Raw genomic sequence first — 23,804 nt, 5'->3', positions numbered from 1 at the left:
ACTGAAAGCTCTCCCTCTAAACTCAGGAACAAGAGAAGGATGTCTGCTCTCATCAATCTATTCAACATTGTACTGAAGATTCTAGCCAGGGTAATCAAACAAGAAAAAGAAGTCAAAGGCATCCAGAATTGAAAAGAAAGCAGTAAAACTATCTCTGTTTGCGATGGCATTATCTTGTATATTGAGAACCCTAAGGAAACCACAAAAAGCTATTAAAGTTAGTAAACAAGTTCAGTGAGGTTGCAGAATACAAGATCAATATACAAAAGTCAATTAAAGTTCTATACACTGGCAAGGAACAATCCAAAAATGAAATTAAGAAAAATAGCATTGGCCAAGGCGAGTGGATTACGAGGTCAAAAGATCGAGACCATCCTGGTCAACATGGTGAAACCCCGTCTCTACTAGAAATACAAATAATTAGCTGGGCATGGTGGCGTGTGCCTATAATCCCAGCTACTGAGGAGGCTGAGGCAGGAGAATTGCCTGAACCCAGGAGGCGGAGGTTGTGGTGAGCCGAGATCACATCATTGCACTCCAGCCTGGGTAACAAGAGCGAAACTCCGTCTCAAAGAAAAGAAAAGAAAAATAGCATTAAAAATACTTAGAAATAAATTTAACAAATAATTGCCGCTGATGCACTAAATATGATTTTTTAAAAATCATCGAGAAACAATTAAAGAAGACCTAAGTAAGCTGAAAGACATCTGTGTTCGTGGAATGGAAGACTAAATAATGTTACAACAGCAATACTCCCCAAGTTGATCTAAAAATTCAATTCGATCCTTATCAAAATCCCAGCTGGATTTTTTGGAGAAATTGCCAAGTTGATTCTAAAATTCAAATTAAAATGCTAGGTATCCAAAATGGCCAAAACAATCTTGAAAAACAACAAAGTTGGAGCACTTACACTTCTCAATTCAAAACTTATAAAACTATAATAATCTAGAGTTATCAGGTACAAGTAATCAAATACATGTGGTGCTGGCCCAAAGATAGACAAACAGATTAATGCAGGAGGTATCTGCATTGATCTAAAAGTACAGAAATATATTTTATGGTCAATTTTCAACAGGTATAACCAGAAAATTCAATGGCAAAAATAGTCTTTTTAATAAATGATACTGGAACAAACGGATATCTACATGTAAAAGAGTAAATCTGGACCCCATCTCACATCATATATAAATTAACTCAAAAATAAATCAAAGGCTTAAATATAAGAGCTAAAACAGTAAAACTTGAGGCTGAGGTGGCAGGATCATTTGAGCCCAGGATTCAAAACCATCCTGGGCAACAAAATGAGACTGTATTTCTAAATAAATAAATAAATAAATAAATAAATAAACAAATAAATAAAAGCAAGTGAAAAGATAACCAAAGAGTGAAATTATTTGAAAATCCTGTATCTGAAAAGAGCTAAGTATTAGAATACATAAAGAATTCTTACAACTCAACAATGAAAGCACCAATAACTCATTTAAAAAATAGACAAAGGATCTGAAAACATATTTCTCAAAAGAAGATATACAAATGGCCAATAAGCACATGAAAAGATACTCAACATTAATTAGTCATTAGAGAAACCTAAATCAAAACCAAAATGAGATACCATGTCACACTACAAGGCTACAATTTTTAAAAGACATATAATGACAAGTACGGCAAAAAATATGAAGAAAATGGAACCCTTATACAGTGCTGTTAAGAATGCAAAAAGTTAAGCATAAAGCTACCATATGACCTAACAACTCTACTCCTATATATATACCCAAAAGAACTGAAAACATATGTCCACACAAAAACTTGTACACAAATATACAGAGTAGCATTATTCATAATTATACATAAAGTAGAATTATCTCAAATGTCCATCAACTAATGAAAGAATAAACAAAATGTGGTATAGCCATACAATATTATTCAGCAATAAAAAGGAATGAAGTTTTCATATATGCTACAATATAGATGAACACTAAAACATTATGCTAAGGAAGCCAGACAGAAAGGCCATGCATTATCAGATTCTATTTATACAGAATGTCCAGAAAAGGTAAATCCATAGAGACAGAAGGTAGATCAGTGGTTGCCAGGGACTAGAAGAAACAGGAAGTAGAAAGTGAGTACTAATAGATAGGAAGTCCTTTTCTGGGGGTGGTAAAAAATGTTTTGGAATTATACAAATGTTGATGATTGCACAACCTTGTGAGTATATTAAAAACCATTGAATTATACACTTCTAAAAGGTGAATTTTATGGTACCTGAGTTATACTTCAATTAAAAATTTTAATTGGCTTTTTGATACAGGGTCTCAGTCTGTCGCGTAGGCTGGAGTGCAGTGGCGCGATCACAGCTCACTACAGCTTTAATCTCCTGGGCTCCAGCAATCCTCCCATCTCAGGCCCCAGAGTAACTGGGACTACAGGCACATACCACCATGCTTGGCTGATTTTTTTTTTGAGATGAAATCTCACTCTATCACCCAGGCTGGAGTGCAATGGCACGATCTCAGTTCACCGCAACCTCTGCCTCCCAGGTTCAAACAATTCTCTTGTCTCAGCCTCCTGAATAGCTGGGATTACAGGCATGCACCATCATGTCCTGCTAATTTTGGTATTTTCAGTAGAGATGGGTTTTCACCATGTTGGTCAGGCTAGTCTTAAATTCCTGACCTCAAGTGATCCGCCTGCCTCGGCCTCCCAAAGTACTGGGATCACAGGCGTGAGCCACTGCACCCAGCCATATTTTAAAAAATGTTTTTGTAAAGATGAGGTCTCACTATATTGCCCAGGCTGGTCTCAAATTTCTGGGCTCAAGCAATATTCCCACATTAGTCTCCCAAAGTGTTGGGATTACATGTGTGAACCACTGTGCCTGGTTTCAATACAAATGTTTTAGTAGAACTGAAAAATTGAAGACTTCAAAGAAAGAATGATAAAAGTTAGAACACAGTAACATGTATTGGCTCAATGAATTCACTTTTTCTAGTTGGTCTCCACCGTTATCATACTACCCATGTGGCTGTAAGATTTTTAATTCTTGATGTTCTACTACAACTAATTTAGAACATATTATACACCTTATTACAGTATCAAGGTACCAATGTTGACTCATTAAAGTCTTGCAGGGCACAAACTAACTGCTTTAGTAATGTACTGAGAATCTCCACAAGGAACTAACTATATTTTCTAAGGTTGTGTTTTAATAGACTATACCATGGAAAATTGAATATTTAAAATTTAAAGACTGCTTAGATTTAAAATTGGTAAACAATATAATGATGACATCACTGATAGGTCCCCAGAAATCTGTATTTTGCCATAATATTCAGGTCAAAAAAGAACTACCAAAATACAAATGAATAAAAAAATAGACAGGGAAGGAAAAAAGAAAAAGTCCAAAGAAAACTAAACACATCTTGGCTAAACAGCTGTGATGAAAAACAATTTCTTATCTTGCAATTAAGAACCGATTTCTTTCTGAAAGACACAGGACATTGGGTTAATAGATTTCTTTAAAGGAAAATCTGTTTTGGCTACTGAAACATTAAAAGAACAGAACATCTGTTTTGCAAGTAAAGACAGATTGTGCAGAAGAATCAAATATCAAACCACCGATTGGACTACCATTTAATCTGTTCTATTTAAATTTTCAATAAAAGTGAAGTTCAATTCTTGAAATTATAGTTCAGCTATAAATATTGAACATCAGGAACCCCTAACACTGAGATAATCTTAGAGTATAAATAAGGGAATTATTAGTATAATTATTTTTAATTCGACTTGATATCTATATCAAAACCAGGTTTTAAAGCACTATATATTCTAAAAATCATTTTTAAAGTATTATAAAAGGGAAAACTCACCATCCATGAATTCTGTACATATTGAAATCCTATTTTCTACAAAAAATGCTCCATAAAATCCAATGATATATGATGAATCACACTGTAACAAAAATAAGACAAAAGTAGTTATAAACCTGCAAGTCAATACCATAGGCATGCTTTACAAATAAGAATTATGAAAAAAATTACCTTATAAAGAATTTCCAATTCAGACATGATTTGCTTCTGAAGTTCCAGTGTAATATCTAGTAGTATGACCTAAATATAGAAAGGTATTAACATTTATTCACCTTCTAACTATATTAACTATACTCACCATGAAATATAAGAACTAAAAAAATGGTAGTTCGTTTATTCTTCTCCACTTCCTTCTGCTTACCACTATAATGCCCCAGTAATACAAACTGTATCCTCATCTGTCTAACCTTTTGTCCTTTCATAATGGCGGAGGTGGTACAGAACTGATTGATGGGACCAAAGAAAAAACCCAGGTCTCAAAGGTCAGCAGTAACGGCTTTAAAAGTCAGTTAAGTTGTAACACTCTTAATTTATGCACCCTATTTTAGCCACATTGGCTATTTTCAAAAGAGGAACATAGAAATGACCCTCAAACCAATATGAAAGAACTGTCTTGGCCAGGTGCAGTGGCACACGCCTGTAATCCCAGCACTTTGGGAAGGAGGCTGAGGTGGGAGTGTCCCTGAAAACCAGGGGTATACAACCAGCCTAAGCACCATAGCAAGATCCCATCTCTACAAAAAAAAAAAAAATTATCTGGGTGTGGTGTGATCAGGTGATCCCAACCAACTTGGGAGGCTGAGGTGGGAGGATCATTTGAGCCCAGGAATTTGGGGTTGAGGTGAGCCATGACTGCACCAGTACACTCCCACATGGGTGACAGAGTGAAATCCTGTCTCTTAAAAAAAAAGAACTATCTTGTGATTTGTGATCAGACACTAGGCAATAAGCAGAGAGGGTGATGAATAAAAATGACATTTTATTTATTTATTTAGAGACACAGTCTCATGCTGTCACCCAGGTTGGAATGCAGTGGGGTGATCTTGGCTCACTGCCACCTCTGCCTCCCAGGCTTAAGCAAACCTCCCACCTCAGCCACCCAAGTAGCTGGGACCACAGGTGTGCCACCATGCTCAGCTAATTTACTGTATTTTTGGTAGAGATGAGGGTTTCACCATGTTGCTCAGGCTGGTCTTGAACTCATAAGCTCAAGCAATCTGTCCATCTTGGCCTCCCAAAGTGCTGGGATTGCAGATATGAACCACCACACCTGGCCAAAACATTACATTTTTTTTTTTCTTGAGACAGAGTCTTGCTCTGTCACTCAGGCTGGAGTGCAGTGGCACAATCTTAGCTTACTGTAACCTCTGTCTCCTGGATTCAAGCAACCTCTGTCTCTTGGGTTCAAGTGATTCTCGTGCCTCAGCCTCCTGAGTAGCTGAGATTACAGGAGCCCACCACCAAACCCAGCTAACTTTTGTATTTTTGGTAGAGATGATGAGGTTTCACCACGTTGGCCAGGCTGGTCTAACTCCTGACCTCAAGAGATCTGCCCGACTTGGCTTCCCAAAGTACTGGGATTACAAGTGTGAGCCACCATGCCCAGTCAAAAATGACATTTTAAATGGGGTTTTTAGTTATGAGAGAAATAAGTAGTTTTAAAAATATATTATTTTTTTTTCCAGTCAGGTAATGTTCTTTGCTAATACTGTTATAGAAAGTTAAAGCTTGAAAAAATCTTATTTCATCTAACTCCCTTCTTTTGCTGAGGAAGAAACCAGGTTTCCTTCCCAGGAGCCACAGAGCCTGGCAATGGTAGGACCCCCTCCTCTGGACTCAGTCTCATGCGCTTTTCAGTACTTCATGGTTTATTTAAAATATCAATCACTGAGTGATATTACCCATAGTAATTTATAACCCACAAATATAAAATATTTATAAACTTATCTAGAATAAATTCTAGTTTATTTCAAACACATTATTTTTCAAGAAAGAAGACCATACTGTTCAAATTCTACTAAGCACATCAGTGAAACTAATTCAAGAGTAATTGCTTTTTAGTTTATTTATTTGTTTATTTTGAGATGGAGTTCTGCTTTGTCGCCCAAGCTGGAGTATAGGGGCGAGATCTCCGTTCATTGCAAACTCCACCTCCTGGGATCAAGCAATTTTCCTGCCCAGCCTCCTGAGTAGCTGGGATGACAGGCACGTGTCACCACACCCAGCTGATTTTTGCATTTTTAGTAGAGATGGGGTTTCACCATGTTGGCCAGCCTCGTCTCAAACTCCTGACCTCAGGTGATCCACCTGCCTCAGATTCCCAAAGTGCTGGGATTATAAGCATGAGCCATCGTGCCCGGCCTGTTTTTTACTTTAAAAAGGCAGTGATGAGAATGAAATGGGTAGAAAACAATTTTTATGATTTGTGGCAGAGTTTCTGACTCTAGACATTTCCAGATAAAAGCTTAACATTTAGAATTACTATGATAGTATAGTTATATACCATTCAACTCTGAATTACATTTTGTATTACAAGTGAAGAATATATATGATTTTATATATATACCTATATATATGTACATATATATGTATATTCATATGTATTACAAGTGAAGAATATATATATATGATTTTATCCACCTTATATTTTTATATATATATATATAAAATCATACTAAAGAAAAAACCATATATTATGAATTGTAAACTGCTGATAGAGCAAGGAAAGAAAGGGACAATTCTAAAGTACATTTTATAGTCCTGACGCTGATTTGCAGGAGGGGAAGGTGAAAAAAAAAAGACATAGGTAATTTCTATCAAGAGTTTGCTTTAGGGATATTTATAAAAGCTCTCAGTAAACTAGACCGTAAATGTAATACAAAACTGCCCAGAAATATTTAAACACTTCTCCTGATCAATAGTCATATTGATCAGAACAATATTCACTTACATTTTTGTTCTTGTATAAAACTTACCAACAAAATTAATTCATCTAGCATCAGTTCAATCCTATGCCATAAAATATTACAGCTATTCCTACTACGATGTCAAGTACCAGGAATCTCTCACTCTAAAAAACTCTGCTAAAAGGAATGAAGTAATTATTGACCTTAAATCAGTGGTTCTCAACCCTGGCCTCACATCATAATACTGAGGGCACTTAAAAAAAAAAATTCCAAAGTGGAGGCCTTACCCCAAACCAATGAAATGAGAATCCCTGGGGTTGGGCCCACATCTTTGTTATTTTGAAAAGCACCCCAGGTAATTCCTAACTCAAAGTAAAGTTAAGAACCACTTATTTAAGGTTTGAAAAACGGCATTTATTCAGTGCTAAGATATATGAGTATTAAGATATACTGCATCTCCAGGCCATCACCAACCTAGAAATGACATGATTCCACATTGCTAGCAAACATCCTGGAATTAACCCCAACCTACTAGCTGTGAATATATCATTCCCTTGATCAATAACCTAATTGTGTTCCCATTGCCTATAATAAAGTTAAAACTCTAGCATGACATTCAAGGAATTCTTCCACAATACAGACAACTTATTCTAACTCCTCTTCCCACTACTCCTACCACAAACCCACCCTTCATGTGAAATCAGATGACATTTCCTGGTATACACACATATATCCTGTGCTTTGCCTACTTCCAGTCTTTGCTCCGGCTGTTTCCTCCACTTGGGGTGTGCTTCCTCTCACCACTCCAGTCACTGTTTGAAAAAAGCTGTTCTATCTTTTAGATTCAGCTTGAATGCCACCACTGCCTCCATGAAGCCCACCTCAAAGCCATCCATCAATATTCACCTCCAGCTCTGGCCCTTGATATATACATTCTGCCTTGAGCATCCATTCCTCATCTCCTACAAACAGAAGCCTCAAGAATAGAGTGGCTATAAGCCTCTCAAGGGCAAGGGCTGAGTCTTGTACATTTTTCTATCTCCCCCAGCACTCCACACAAGGTCTAACCTGGTAAGTGATGTGGGATTTAACTAAAGTCGTTACAACTACATTCCTCTTTATAAGAAGCTATTTCTAGACAGAAGAAATAGATTGCTTGATTTCTACAACTGAATTTGAAACCAAAAACATACACCACCAAATAAAAATGCCTCACTGACCTAAAATATAGTAAGAAATACTGTATTTGTAGAGCTAATCCACGGTATTCTATTTCATTTTGATCATTGTTGGTATTTTCTTTAGTCTAGAATAGAGGAGATTCCAAAATGATGAAAAAACCCAATAAAGCAATTTCTGGGAACTTGAGAGGGAAAGTAAAACGCACCTTAAAATAACTCTACTCAAATGCTCTCTATTTTCTAGGAGACTTGGCACTCTGGGTGGAAGGTTAATTCTCCTCCCCCTGGGTATTCTTGTGAGTGAGCTTTAAAATTGCTAAAAATAAACAAATCCAATTACTTATTTGAAGGCAATGGTGAAAAGCATGGCAAAGACTAATTTTCTTTTTGACGTACAATGCAAGTATGGACTCCCTGAGTCTTATTTTTTTTCTCCTTAGGAAGTGCTAAATGTTGTAAACTGGAGAGAACTTGAATATGAAGCATTCCATTAAGAAAGGGTTAAGTGAGAAACTGAAATACCTTAGTGCATTTCCACTGCTCTCCACTACACCTCCAGGACAAATAAGGATGAGTTGTCAAGTTAAATATAAGCAGTCAAGTGACTGAATTATAATTTACTCTGTGCTCAATTTAAATTAGTGTGAGGCTATTAAAATATACAGTATAAATACGGCAATTCATCACAAGCTGTCATGGATGACTTCATTTATTTGCTGGAGTGGCACACACTTTACTAAAGGGAAGGAGAGCAAAATCACAGGTCAAATTAAGCCGCTATTCTGTTTTAATTCACTTATTTAATCTGTGGCGACATAATTGTCTTTTACAGTATGTACAACTCAGAAAGGAAATTTGGGAGGATTATAGTCAGTGTACAAATGATTAATCAAATGGTCGATTTAAATGCTAGTTTAACAGCAGCAGAAACCCAAAGCAGTCAAAGAATGATAATCAGCACATGCAATATACAATGCTAAGAAATTTCCTGTTAGATGGATTTTTCCCACTTAGAGAACAAACAATAGTGGGAAATCTATTAAATCCTCCAAGCATTACTACTTAAAAGATTTTATAGAATACATTAATGGTATAAAAAGATTCTGTTTACAAGATGGCTAACACTATTTTTATTTGTTTTCTGCTCTGCTTATCTGCAATTGTCTTGACTACCTACACCAAACAAACACACAAAAAGGTAGAAACACGTCTCATGAATTACATATGGTCGTTATGAAACAGTTATCTTTAAAATGTGATTAGCATCATTTTCAAAATGCTCTCTTTGAGGCAGAACATTTTCTAAATTCAACAGTATAAAATAAAAATTCAAGGTACATTTATCTTCCCAAAATTCAACTTTTTTAAAAAAAATCTTGTGATATAGTCCTACCTCAGAAGTCTAAAAAGGGAAACATTAAAATATACTTTTTTATCTAAAAAATAATATTTAGAAGCATAACATGAGAAACATTTTGAGTAGGAAAAGTAACAGATTTTCAAGGACTCATCTAATTGTGCCCACAGACATTTAAAATGTGGGTCCAACAGACCACTTGACTTGGAAAATTAAATTTCCCTCATCATTCCATGCAGGCGTCAGACCCCGCAGGTGATTCTGTTTGGACAAGGACTGTGATTTGCTGCTCTTCGTAATCCCTCTGTGACACTAGGCAGCCCTGTTTCACAGCTGAGGTCACTGGGAGGTTTAAGTGACATGCTTGAAGTCACACAAAAGTCAGGAGAGGGTCAGGAAAAGATCAAATACACTTCTAACTCTTAACCTTCCATTTTGCCCTTTAATATAAAAAAGCTAAGAAATATTTTGGGTGAGAGCAATGGTCCATACAATGAATGCTAAGAGATAATTTGCATGTGAACTGAAACTGCTTTTAAGATGTTACTTTAAAAGACGAATGAGGCTGGGTGCGGTGGTTCACGCTTGTAATCCCCGCACTTTGGGAGGCTGAGACAGGCAGATCACCTGAGGTCGGGAGTTTGAGACCACCCTGACAAACATGGAGAAACCCTGTCTCTACTGAAAATACAAAATTAGCTGGATGTGGTGGCAGATGCCTGTAATCCCAGCTACTCGGGAGGCTGAGGCAGGAGAATCGCTTGAACCCGAGAGGTGGAGGTTGCGGTGAGCCTGGGCAAGAGCAAAACTCCATCTCAAAAAAAAAAAAGATGAATGAATGAGCTAAAGAAGAAACAGAAGAACAAAAATTTATTCATTCAGTCATTCAACAAATTATGTGTTGAACACTTACTCATTATGTGTAATGCTTTGTACTATACCCTAATATGCAAGGACCTGCAGGAATCACAAAGTAAGGCAAGAAGATAAATAAGATGTGTTCCTCACTTACAAAGAGATTTCAATATAAAAGGGGAAATGTACAGGTATGCTAATAGTAAAATACAAGGCAGTTGGTGATAACACCCTTAAAAGACATATACAGGGAATTCTAGAGAGGTTCAAAGAAGAAAATGAGTGACTGAGAGATAGACCATATGTGACAGGGCTTATCCAGAAAAGTTCAATGGAGGAGCAGGCTTTTGAGCTGATCCTTGAAGGGTGCTAAAGATTTTGATAGGTGGAGATACGGGTGAAAGCATTCTAATTAGAAAGAAATACGTGCATCAAAGTGTTGAAGTGAGAAAGTACCTGAGTTCAGACAAGGCAACGAGTTCAACTTAAAATACACACAGGATTCAGACATGTAAGATAATGCTACAAAAGCAGACTGATGACATATCATGGAGGATCTTGAATTCCATCCTCTAAAGTCTTTATTTGGGAAGTGACGTGACGCCTCTGAAGACTTTTGAGAGGGAAAGAAATGTAACCAGGATGATCCTTGGCAAGCCAAATCTGAGAGCAGTAAGCAGCACTGGCAGGGGTCACGGGCACTTAGGACAAGACTGCCTGGGCTTAAATCCTGGCTCCACTACTTATCAGTTGTGGGACCTCAGGCAAGTCATTTAACTTTTCTGTGCCTCAGCTTTTGTAAAATGGCAATCAAAAAGAGTTACAAAAGCTGCTGTATTAACGAAAAAAAGTATGCAAAATGATTAGCATTGTATAAATCATCAATAAATGGTAGCTTCTATTTACTGAAAACAATTCAAAAGCTGGTCTACAGGTCTGACAAGAAAAAAGCCAAGCATCTGGATTAGAGTGGTGTAAGGTAAGGAAAGGGATATTAGATCTCTGTCAGCTGCATAGTTTGCAAAATTTTTCTCCCATTCTGTAGGTGTTCTGTTCACTCTGTTGATAATTTCCTCTGCTGTGCAGCTCTTTAGTTTAATTAGATCCTATTTGTCAGTATTTGCCTTTGTTGCAAAAATTGCTTTTGGTGTCTTCATCATGAAATCTTTATCCCATTCTTAAGTCCAGAATGGTATTTCCTAGGTTGTCTTCCAGGGTTTTCGTACTTTGGGTTTTACATTTAAGTCTAATTCACCTTGAGTTAATTTTTTTTTTTTTTTTTGAGACGGAGTTTCGCTCTTGTTACCCAGGCTGGAGTGCAATGGTGCGATCTCGGCTCACCGCAACCTCCGCCTCTTGGGTTCAGGCAATTCTCCTGCCTCAGCCTCCTGAGTAGCTGGGATTATAGGCATGCGCCACCATGCCCAGCTAATTTTTTTGTATTTTTAGTAGAGACAGGGTTTCACCATGTTGACCAGGATGGTCTCAATCTCTTGACCTCGTGATCCACCCACCTCAGCCTCCCAAAGTTCTGGGATTACAGGCATGAGCCACCATGCCCGGCCCTTGAGTTAATTTTTATAATAAAGGGGTGTAAGGAAGGGATCTATACAAATTCATAAGAAAAAAACAACCCCATTAAAAAGTGGGCAAAGGACATGAACGGACACTTCTCAAAAGGAGATAGACACGAGGCCAACAATCATGGAAAAATGCTCAACATTACTGATCATTTGAGAAATGCAAATCAAAACCACAATGAGATACCATCTCACACCACTCAGAATGGCTATTACTAAAAAGTCAAAAAATGGGCCGGGTGCAGTGGCTCATGCCTATTGTAATCTCAGCACTTTAGGAGGCCGAGGCAGGCAGATCACCTGAGGCCAGGAGTTCGAGGCCAGCCTGGCCAACATGGTAAAACCCCATCTCTACTAAAAATACAATAGCTAGTCATGGTGGCAGGCGCCTGTAATCCCAGCTACTAGGGAGGTTAAGGCAGGAGAATTGCTTGAACCCGGGAGGCGGAGGTAGCAGTGAGCCAAGATTGTGCCACTACACTCCAACCCAGGTGACAAGAGTGAGACTCCAACTCAAAAAAAAATAACAGATGCTGGCAAGGTTGTGGAGAAAAAGAATGTTTATACGACACTGTTGGTGGGAGCGTAAATTAATTCAACCATTGTAGAAGACAGTGCAGTGATTCTTCAAAGACCTAAAAACAGAAATACCATTTGACCAGCAATCCCATTACTGGGTATATAACCAAAGGAATATAAAGCATTCTGGTATAAAGACACATGCATGCGTATGGTCACTGGCAGCACTATTTACAATAGCAAAGATGTGGAATCAACCTAAACGCCCATCACTGGCAGACTTGATAAAGAAAATGTGGTACATATACACCATGGAATACTATGTAGTCATAAAAAACAATGAGATCATGTCCTTTGCAGGAACATGGATGGATCTGGAGGTCATTATCTTTACCAAACTAACCCAAGAACGGGAAACCAAATACTCCATGTTCTCATTTACAAGTGGGAGCTAAATTATGAGAACACATGGACATACAGAGGAACACCACACACTGGGGCCTATCAGAGGGTGGAGGGTGAGGCGGGGAGAGGATCAGGAAAAATAACTAATAGGTACTAGGCTTAATACCTGGGTGACAAAATAATCTGTACAACAAACGCCCATGACTCAAGTACACTTACATAGCAAACTTGCACATGTACCCCAGAACTTAAAAGTTAAATTAAAAAAAAGGGTACTAAAACACACACACACACACACACACACACACACACACACACAGAGAGAGAGAGAGAGAAATCAATAGGCTTCCAGACATTGGACATTAGCCAGAATGGGGCAGTGATCCCTGAAAGATGGAAAAGAAATGAGATGAGCCCTAAGATTGCCTAGCTTGCTGACGAGAGTAAGTTTCCAGGCCCCAGTGCAGGGAAGCGAACCCAGACAGAGATAAGACATCTCCCTAAGGTGAGAAGACAAAACTAAGAGTCTGAGGAGGACAAGGAAGCTAGAGAAGCAGAGGGCACAGAGCTGTCAGAGGACCTGAGAGAGAGCTCCACAGCTCCAGAGATCTGCCAAGGGGGTCCTGGACTCTTCAGCTGAGTAATGAATGATCTGCATATAGATGTCAGGAAATCACCTGAGGCCAGGGAGAAAACCACCAGAAAGGCTCAGAAGAAACAATCTCCAGATTAATACTGGGCATTAATACTGGGTATTCGCACCGGCCAGTGTGGAAAACCTTGCAATTCTCAAGGCAACAGTTACAGTACTCAAGATTACTACTTCAGTTGGACGGGGAAAATTAATTCTAAACTAACCACTGAGCTGGTACTGTCTGATAAAACGTAAAAGCAACCCTTGAAAGGATCAAATTATTTAAAAGTCACTAAATGCCATTTCTGCACTAGTCAGGGTTTTCTAGAGAGACAGAACTAATAAGGTAGATGTATATAAGAACTGGATTTACTAAGGAGTATTGACTCACAGGATCACAAGGTGAAGTCCCACAATAGGCCATCTGCAAGCTGAGGAGCAAGGAAGCCAGTCCAAGTCTCAAAACCTCAAAAGTAGGCAAGCCGACATGTGGCTGAAGGCCTGAGAGCCACCTGGCAAATCACTGGTGTAAGTCCAAGAGTCCAAAAGCTGATGAACTTGGAGTCTGATGCTCAGGGGCAGGAAGCAACCAGCAAGGAAGCAAGCTGAAGGCCAGAAGACTCAACAAGTCAAGTACTTCCAACTTTTGCCTGCTTTTATCCTAGCCGAGCTGGCAGCTGATTTGCTGACGCCCACTCAGATTGAGGGTGGGTCTGCCTCTCCCAGTCCACTGACTCAAATGTTAACCTCCTATGTTAACATTAACTCAAACATTAATCTCTGTGAATGTTAACACCTTCACAGACACACCCAGGAACAATACTTTGCATCCTTCAATCCAATCAAGTTGACAATATTAACCATCACAGGAATTTGACACAAGCCTGGGCAACATGGTGAAATCCCATCTTTATTTAAACAAAACGAAAAAAAAAAGAAAGCAGAGCAAGTTTTGAACATGTTAAGTAGAGACATTAAAGATGTAAAAAAAAAAAAAAGGCCATCTAAACCTCTAGGGATAAAAAGTAGTACCTAAAATGGAAACAATGCACCAGGAGGGATTAACAGCAGATTAGAAAATGCAGAAGAAAAAAAGTCAGTGAACTTGAAGACACACAGAAAAGACTATACAAAATGAAACACAGAAAAATGACTAAAACAAACAGAGCACTGAGACAACTTCAAGTGACAAGACAACTTCAAGTGACATAATACATATGCAACTGAAGTTCCCAATGGTAGGGAGAACTATCTAAAGAAAAATGGCTAATTTTTCCAAATTAGATGAAAACTTCACAGATTCAAAGAATCTCAACAAACCCCAAGCACATGAATTATGAAGAAAATTATTAATACATCAAAGCTCATCATAATTAAATTGCTTAACACCAGTGATAAAGAAAACATCTTGAAAGCGGCCAGAAATGAAGCCAATTCTAATGTACAGAGGAACAAAGATTAAAAACGACAGTAAACTTCTCACTAGAAAGAAAGAAAACAGTGAAACAAAATCTTTAAAATACTGAAAGAAAACAGCAGTCAACCTAGAATTCTACATCCAGCAAAAAATAAAATACCTTCCAAAAATGAAAGTGAAATACACATTTTTAGACATACAAAAGCTGAAAGAATTCAACACCAAAAGACCTACACTATATAAACTGTAAAGGAAGAAGTCATTCAGACAGAAGGAAAATAATACCAGATGGAAATCTGAACCACACAAAGGAACGAAGAGAGCTGGAATTGGTAAATACATGAATAAAAATAAAACACTATTTTTCTTACTTTTTAAATGTCTTTAAAAGATAAATATTGAAAGCAAAAATACTGACAATGTATTCTGGGGTTTATAGCATATGAGGTTGTAAAATACATGATAATAAAACAAAGGCTGGGATGAAAGAAATGAAAATATACCATTGTAAGACTCCTAAACTATAAAGTGGTACAATACTATTTACATAGGGAGACTGTGTTAAGTTGAAAATGTTTACTATGAATTCTAAAGCAATCACTTAAAAAAGGGGGCAGACAGGCAGAACAAATATAAAACAAAGAGCAAAATGATAGATCTGAATCCAACCATATCAATAATCACATGAAATGTAAATAGTTTCAATACCCCACTTAAAAAGCAGAGATCATCCAACTGGATTTAAAAACAAGACCCAACTATATGCTGCCTACCTGAAATACATTTCAAAAATAATGACACAATAGGTTAAAAGTTAAAAAAAAAAAAAAAAAAAAAAAAAAGATATTATGTTAACACTAGTCAAAATAAAGTCTATAATTTAATATCAGACTATAAATTTTAGAGCAAAGAATATGATCACAAAGGTTACTTCATAATGACAATGAAGCCAATTCATCAACAGAATATAACAATCATAAATACATCTAAGAATATCTTCAAAAAACATTAAGTAAAAGATAACAGAAGTGTAGGCCACAATTACTGCTGAGTATTTCAACACCCCTCTTTAAATAACTGACAGAACAACTAGATAAAAATCAGTAAAGATATAGAAGATTTGAATAACACCATCAGCCAACTTGATCTAATTAGCATTATTACAATACCTTATACAGTGGATTTTTATATATATATATACACATTTTTTTTTTTTTTTTTTTTTTTGAGATGAGGTCTTACTCTGTCACCCGAATAGACTGCAGTGGTGCGATCCCCTCTTAGCCTCCTAAGTAGCTGAGACTATAGGCACACACCACCACATCCAGCTAATTTTTTTTTTTTTTTTTTTGTATTTTTTGTAGAGAAGTGGTTTGCCATGTTGCCCAGGCTAATCTCATACTCCTGAGCTCAAGCAATCCACCTACCTTAGCTTCCCAAAGTGCAGGGATTACAGGCACAAGCAGGTTATATATTCTTTTCATGTGTACAAGGATTGTTTAGCAAAACAGATCATATTCTGAGCCATAAAATAAGTCTCAACAAATTTAAAGTAATTCAAATTATAGGAAGGGTGTTCTGTAACCACAATGGAATTAAATTAGAAATCAGTAATAGAAAGATATCTGGAAAATCTCCAAATATTTGGAAACTAACACACTTCTAAGAATTAAAAATTCTGCCTGTTTTGAAGAAATGGTAAATTTCTTTTTCTTAGATTATGACTATTATATAAGTTACATGGTTTTTGCCTGAATTACAACAAGCTCAGGCCTACAGAAAAGTTTAATCACAATAATCATATCTGCTCTTAAATCATCCATTCATTCAACTCAGTATGAGCATCTTCTATGTGATTTTATGAAATCCAGAGATGCAAAGTGAATACAGTACAGTTCTTGTTGTAAAGCCCAGTTTAATGGTCAGGTCTAGTGAACAGCATATTTGTAAATCCCAACTATTTTCATTTACTGACAGTCTCTACTTTAACAGCTATTTTGTAAATATATTCTTTCTTTAAAATTGCTTTTAATCCTTTCCAGAAAAGGCTGTTGGCCCCTTGCCGTACCCCACTCATGCACAAGAATTTTAATATTAGTCTATATAAACATAATTCAAAATACATGAAATTATAAAAAATGTATAATGTACTTGGCAAGGCCAAATAATGATAGATTTCTGGATGATTTATAACAGTGTTCCCCTATCCTGGAGTAAATAACCTAGAGTTGACTATCTAAATATATAATCAGCAACAATTTAAGACTTTTGACATAAAAGGAACAAAAAAATAACTCAATGGATGGGAAAATAGTGCTCAAGTTAATGGAAGTATTCTCTTACTGAAAAGGGAGCTCAGGAGGTACAGAAAAATTAATCCAATGCCAAGGTGGTACATCAGAGCTGCACTCAGTGAGCGCCAAGGTGGTACAAGACAGCTGCAGTCAGTGAGCTGAGTGCCTCTGTAAAATGTGGGGGCTGTATCCAATGATTTCCAAGGTCGCTTCCAGTTCTATAATTCTACGGACTTTATATGGCTGAACTGTCAAAGAAAACATCTCAAAGGAAGCTCTGTTGTACCTCCTCAGAAGCTATTTAACTGATTAAAACTGGACTTGATAATGTCACATAACACATTCTAGGTGCTATACTAGATGTGATATGGAAGAACAACTCTGGATTTCACTAGCAGTCAGAGGATCTAAGCCTTACTTTTGGTTTCAACTTACTAAAAGGTATAAGCAATTGCAATGTAATTTCTCTGATTCTTAGTTTCCTAGATGAGAAAAAAGATGCAGAAATATATACTACACAACTGTTAGAGAAAGAGACCAATTTCTCACTGTAGATAGCTAAAAAGGCATCTTGGAGATGAACCATGAAAAGACAGATGGAAATCAGAGGGATAAGCAATGTTAGTAAGTTGTATAAAGGCTGCATGGTGTAACAGAGGAGATGGGCTTTGGAGGCAGATGGACATTTCACATCCTGGTCCTATCTCTTCCAACTCTGTGATCTTTGATAATTCAGCTTTCTGAGTTTCAGTTTCCTAATCTAAAACAGACAGGCTTACTATGTAATTTTAAGGATTAAATATAATAGTTATAAAACATCTAGCACAGCTGGGCGTGGTGGCTCATGCCTATAATCCCAGCACTTTGGGAGGCAGAGATAGGAGGATCACTTAAGCCCAGAAGATTGCAACCAGCCTGGAAAACATAGTGAGACCATGTCCCTAGAAAAAAACAAAGAAAATTAGCCAGGCACAGTGATGCACACCTGTGGTCCAACTATTCAAGAGGCTGACGTGGGAGGATCTCTTAAACCTGGGAGATGGAGGCTGTAGTGAGCTGAGATCATGCCACTGCACTCTAGCCTGGATGGCAGAGCAAGACCCTGTTTCCAAAAAAAAAAAATATATCTAGCATAATACTGGCAGATAGTAGTCACTCAAAAAATACAAGCTTTTATTACTAAAGGCCCAGAGACTGGAGATAAAGGGCATGACAGGAAGTAACAGCCTGGCAAAGTAGAGGGCATGTTTATAAAGGCAGGTGGGATCCATATGTAGAGGGCCTGAACAATTTGTGGGGAAGGTCGGGGGCAAGGCAGGCCTGACCAGTTTGTTAGCTAAGAGTCCAGAGTTGGAAACGGAGTTCTGTGGGGTTAGGACTTCAATAGCAAACAGTTCAATAACAGAGTCCATTAGGGAACTCTGAGATTTAAGATGATGGGAAGATCAAGTACTAGCAGTGACAGAGATTAAATCCAAAGTGGTATGGCAGCACTGGGATCTTGGAGTTCGGCAGAGATTAAGTATGAATTATGAACTGCAAGGGAACAAGTGAGGAGCATCCTAGGTCACTGCCTGGAACATCCCTGAGTTGTGTGTAGCCTGACTCTGTTGGCAGGTGTGGTGCTTGGGTATTTCAGTATGCCAAAGGAGTCAGAAGGAAAGCAGACATCTGAAGCTTTATGTTATAGATGACTGAGGAAGGCAGTCAGCAAGACAATGGTCAGATCTGTGATTTGACTTCTCAAATCTGTGGCAGAGTGAAAGGTGTATGGGAAAAAAGAAAAGACTGAAAGTTCGGTGAGGAAGTCATTTCAAAAGTTCAGGTAGGAGGTCACGTGAGCTCAATCCAAGACCATGGCAATGGAAATGAGAATAGAAAGAAAGCAGCAAATGGATATATTTCAGGGAAAATTTCTAACAGGATATAGCAATTCACAGGATGTGGCATATTTATAGAAGGAAAAGGATTACTAGTAAGGTTTTGAGCTGCATGACAAGGAAGAAGGTAACGCCACTTAGCAGGTGACACAGAAGCTTTCTCCTCTTGCCGAGAAGAATCACAATACACAGAGCTTACAATTGACTATTTTAAGGCATACTTAAAAGATCTTCAGGTGTCTGAATGTCACCAGAGGGCCACAGCTTTCTCTATCTACCACCTAAACCTTAAACCATTTCATCTCCTCTTTGACAATATCTGTGACTCAAGCTAACAGGAGAAAGGAAAGAGGTGAACATTAAGAATCTCATAAAATGTATCCAGTGCTTACCTTTACAGCTAATATTTTGCCGCTTGGGACATGATATGCTCTATGGGAAGGAAAAAAAACAAAATCACTTGGGATCACTAAACAATCTACAAAATGGTTAAGGACATAAATGTAAATCCAAACATTTCTGCAGCAATGGGATACATGGTATTTTCAAAGAACACTAACAACATTAGTAATTTACATTTATATGGAGTTTAATGGTTTACAAAGTGATTTACTATATATTACCTTAAAATAACTCTCTGAGGTAATGCTGATATATTATTATCCTCCTTTTACAAATGAGAATTCTGAAGCACAGAGAAGTTAAACAGTTTGCCCAATGGCACAAAGTAACCACTGGCAGAATGAGACCTCAAACCTAGGTCTTCTGGCTCCAGAACCCTTATGACTATCACAGTGTGTGTGGGTTCTCTATAGCTCTATGTTAAACAGTATACACAGCCATTTTGCTTTTTTTCTTTTTCAATTTTTTTGCTTATTTTTTCAATTACACATGCAGATAAACTATATCCTAACAGTTCATCAAAACAAGCTCAAAGTAACAGATATAATAACTATAACTTAAATCAAGAAATATAAATTTATTCATTTATGAAAAAGAATGAGAACAAGGTTTACAGAAATAAAATATCATTACTATCCATCAAGACCTTTTGTGTTTGCTTATCTTACTGAGTGACTGACTGATTAAGACAAGGGCTCACTCTGACACCCAGGTTGGAATGCAGTGGTATAATCACAGATCACTGCAGCTTCAAACTCCTCCAGCTCAAGTGATCCTCTCAATTCACTCTCCTGAGTAGCTAGGACTATAGGCACATGCCACCATGCCCAGCTATTCTGTAATTTTTTTTTAGAGACAGGGTCTCTGGATGTTGCCCAGACTGGCCTGGAACTGCTGACCTCAAGTGGTGCTCCCACTTCAGTCTCCCAAAGTGCTAGGAGTACAGGAGTGAGTTTAAGTTTCATTTAAACCTTTTATGTTTAAATGAAACGTGGCCTTTACACACATACTGTAGGGACTAGATATTCTGAACATTATTTAGAAACAATCTATAACACATTTTTATATAATAAATATTTCAAAATAAACCATATACATAAACAAGCATTGTTATTGCAAGCCCATGAAAATATTAATATAAGGAAGCAAATCTTGTCCTGTAGAGAATTTTATACACTAGCCAAGATCAGACAGCTCTTCCTCTCAACTGGTTAGTGTTATGATAGGCATGGTATAGGGAAAATGGGGAACAGAAGTCAGTGCCTCAGGAATTCCTCATCTTCACCTACACAGTTGTAAAATATATTTAACAGGCCCCTGAACTTCTCCTTTCTTAAAACAAAACCAAAACCAAAATTTACATAATCCACTATTACCAACATGGAAACATCATTTTCAAAAAATTTGGTTGCTCTGACATTTATTCAGCATAATGATCAGACTATTACATTTGGCAATCAATAGCATGGGTGCAAAAAAAAAAAATCTACATTAAAACCCTTTGTTTGAAAACTTTCCACAGAACAGAAACTAAAATAACCTGTTATACAATTAGACAAATACAGTCCTCGAGCTTTTTGCCCATACACATGAGTATTTGTCTAAAACATGTCTTCTTTGTAGCAGCTAGGCCATGCCACCACTGTGCTTGGCTGAGTTCACAAATCTGTTATAACCTGCAGCTTCCCTGTCACTTCTCTGGCTCTCTTCTCCTGCTAAACTTTATTTCCTGGCAGTAATTAAAATCTTCTGCCACTGCCATAGCTACTGCTGCTACTGGAAGCACCATAGCCACCTTGGTTTTGTGGTTTGGCAAAGTATTGGCCTCTACCGCCATAGGGGCTTCTGCCTCCAAAGTTTCCTCCCTCATTGGGTCTGAAACTTGAAGACTGATTACTGAAATTGCCAAAATCACTGTAGTTTCCACCACCTCCAAAATTGCTTCCATCATTACCAAATCCATTATAGCCATCCCCACTGCCACTATATCCACCACCACCATGGCTGCCATCAAAGCCACCACGACCACTGAAGTTTTGTCCATGACCAAAGTTGTCGATCCCACCGAAACCACCTCCACGACCACCACAAAAGTTTCCAGAGCCACTCTGACCTCTTTGGCTGGATGAAGCACTAGCCGTTTCTTTTTTTGACAGTGCTTTCCTAGTTTCACAGTTGTGGCCATTCACAGTATGGTATTTCTGAATGACACTTATCCACGGAGTCATGGTCATCAAAGGTTATAAAGGCAAAGCCCCTTTTCTTGTCACTGCCTCTGTCAGTCACGATTTCAATCACTTCAATTTTTCCATAATGTCCAAAATAATCTCTTAGGTGATATTCTTCAGCGTCTTCTTTAATGCTGCCAACAAATATCTTTTTCATAGTTAAGTGGGGACCTGGTCTTTGAGAATCTCCTCTTGAGACAGCTCTCTGTTTCCACAACTCTTCCATTCACCTTGTGTGGCCTTGCATTCATGGCTGCATCCACCTCCTCCACCATGGCATAGGTGACAAACCCAAAGCCCCTGGAGCCCTTGGTGCTTGGATCTCTCATTACCACACAGTCCGTGAGCATTCCCCATTGCTCAAAATGGCTCCTCAGGCTCTCATCGGTTGTTTCAAAGCTCAACCCTCCAATAAAGAGCTTCCTCAGCTGTTCTGGCTCTTTAGGAGACTCTGTCTTAGACATGATGGCAGGGGGAAGAGAGACTTTAACGATGTTTCCTCCGTGGCATCCACAGGCAGAAAGGACTGACAAACTTTTTTAACAGCTTTATTGGGATATAATTTACATATGATAACATTCACTTGTTTAAAGGGTACATTCAATACTTTTTACTAAATTAACAGAGTTTAACAATCACTGACAAGAGTTTTTTGAAGGTGACTGACTTATAGAAATGATTTAGTTATTAAGATCCTATAGGTATTTGTAATATTGTTTACATGTAAAATGTTACAAATTCAGGCAAGACTAAGAAACTACATATATACAGCATATGTATATAATTAGCAAAATATATGGGTGTTATAAGAACTTACTCATTTTGCTTTTCCTACTTGAGTGGACAAAAGTCAAGCCAGTTATGGAAGGTAAACTTAACTTTTATAATATCAATTAATTATACAGAAATTCAAGTATACCTCATTAAAGAAAAAGCAAGATTACAAAAATCAGGTGACAATTATTCACTTTACCAAAGAATTATTTAACCTTTGAAAATGTCTAAAGATGTTCTCTAAATAACAACCTCATTGGTATTTCTAAATACTACTTATAAAACTTTAATCAGGTTGGGCACAGTGGCTCATGCCTGTAATCTCAGCACTTTGGGAAGCCAACGCAGGAGGATCACTTGAACTCAGGAGATTAAGACCAGCCTAGGCAACATAGGGAGACCCTGTCTCTACAAAAATAAAAACAAAAAATTAGCTGGCATCGTGGTGTGTGCCTGTAGTCCTCTATAGTCCCCCTGTAGAGACTACAGGGAGGCTGAGGCAGGAGGGAGGCTTGAGCCCAGGAGGTCAGGCTGCAGTGAGCTATGATCACGCCACTTTACTCCAGTCTGGGCGATAGAACAAGACTCTGTCTCAAAGAAATAGAAAATAACAAAACTTTAGTCAATTATGATTATTATTTTTCAGAGACAGGGTCTCATTCTGTCTCCCAGGCTGGAGTGCATTGCTGTAATCTTACTAGTTCACTGTGACCTTGAACTCCTGGGCTCAAGTGATCCTCCCGCCTCAGCCTCCCAAATTGCTGGTAATGACAGGAATATACCACCATGCCTGGCTAATTTTCTTTTCTTTTAAGTTTTTTAAGCGATGAAGTCTTGCTATGTTGCCCCAAGTTGGTCTCAAACTCCAAGCCTCACACGACCCTCCCACCCCAAGCACTGAGATTACAGGTATGAGCGACTGTGCCCAGCTAAATAATTTTTTTTTTTTTTTTTTTTTTTTGAGACGGAGTTTCACCCTTGTTACCCAGGCTGGAGTGCAATGGCACGATCTCGGCTCACCGCAACCACCACCTCCTGGGTTCAAGCAATTCTCTTGCCTCAGCCTCCCGAGTAGCTGGGACTACAGGCACGCGCCACCCTGCCCAGCTAATTTTTTTATATTATTAGTAGAGACGGGGTTTCACCATGTTGACCAGGATGGTCTCGATCTGTTGACCTCGTGATCCACCCGCCTCGGCCTCCCAAAGTGCTGGGATTACAGGCATGAACCACCACGCCCGGCCGCTAAATAATTTTTTATACTTTGTATGAAGTGATACACATTTTATAAGTGGAACCCTATCCCCTATGTTACGTTTTTTGTTTGTTTAAGACAGAGTCTTGCTCTGTCACCCAGGCTAGAGTGCAGCAGAACGATTTTGGCTCACTGCAACCTCCATCTCCCATGTTCAAGCAATTCTCCTGCCTCAGCCTCCCAAGTAGCTGGGATTACAGGTGCCCACCAGCATGTCTGGCTAATTTTTTATATTTTTAGTAGAGACAGCG

At 38.1% G+C, this 23,804-nt stretch overlaps 1 protein-coding gene and 1 pseudogene across 6 annotated transcripts in view; both read right to left on the bottom strand.

The window, feature by feature from the left end:
- Positions 1-23,804, bottom strand: part of MAP2K5 (mitogen-activated protein kinase kinase 5) — a 264,089-nt gene that overhangs the window by 159,799 nt on the left and 80,486 nt on the right. For all 6 annotated transcript variants that reach the window (XM_064381982.1, XM_064381992.1, XM_064381988.1 and 3 more), the window contains 3 exons: positions 19,287-19,326; positions 4,038-4,106; positions 3,867-3,948 (listed from right to left, as the gene is read on the bottom strand). In XM_064381982.1, coding sequence (XP_064238052.1) covers positions 3,867-3,948; positions 4,038-4,106; positions 19,287-19,326 — 191 coding nt within the window. The remainder of the gene's footprint in view (positions 1-3,866; positions 3,949-4,037; positions 4,107-19,286; positions 19,327-23,804) is intronic.
- LOC105716603 (heterogeneous nuclear ribonucleoprotein A1-like) lies at positions 20,096-23,216 on the bottom strand (annotated as a pseudogene).

This window comes from Aotus nancymaae, unplaced genomic scaffold (genome assembly GCF_030222135.1).
Source record: "Aotus nancymaae isolate 86718 unplaced genomic scaffold, 86718_ANA_hifiasm-v0.15.2.pri h1tg000003l, whole genome shotgun sequence".
NCBI lineage: Eukaryota > Metazoa > Chordata > Mammalia > Primates > Aotidae > Aotus > Aotus nancymaae.
This window is presented reverse-complemented; position numbering and strand designations above follow the sequence as displayed.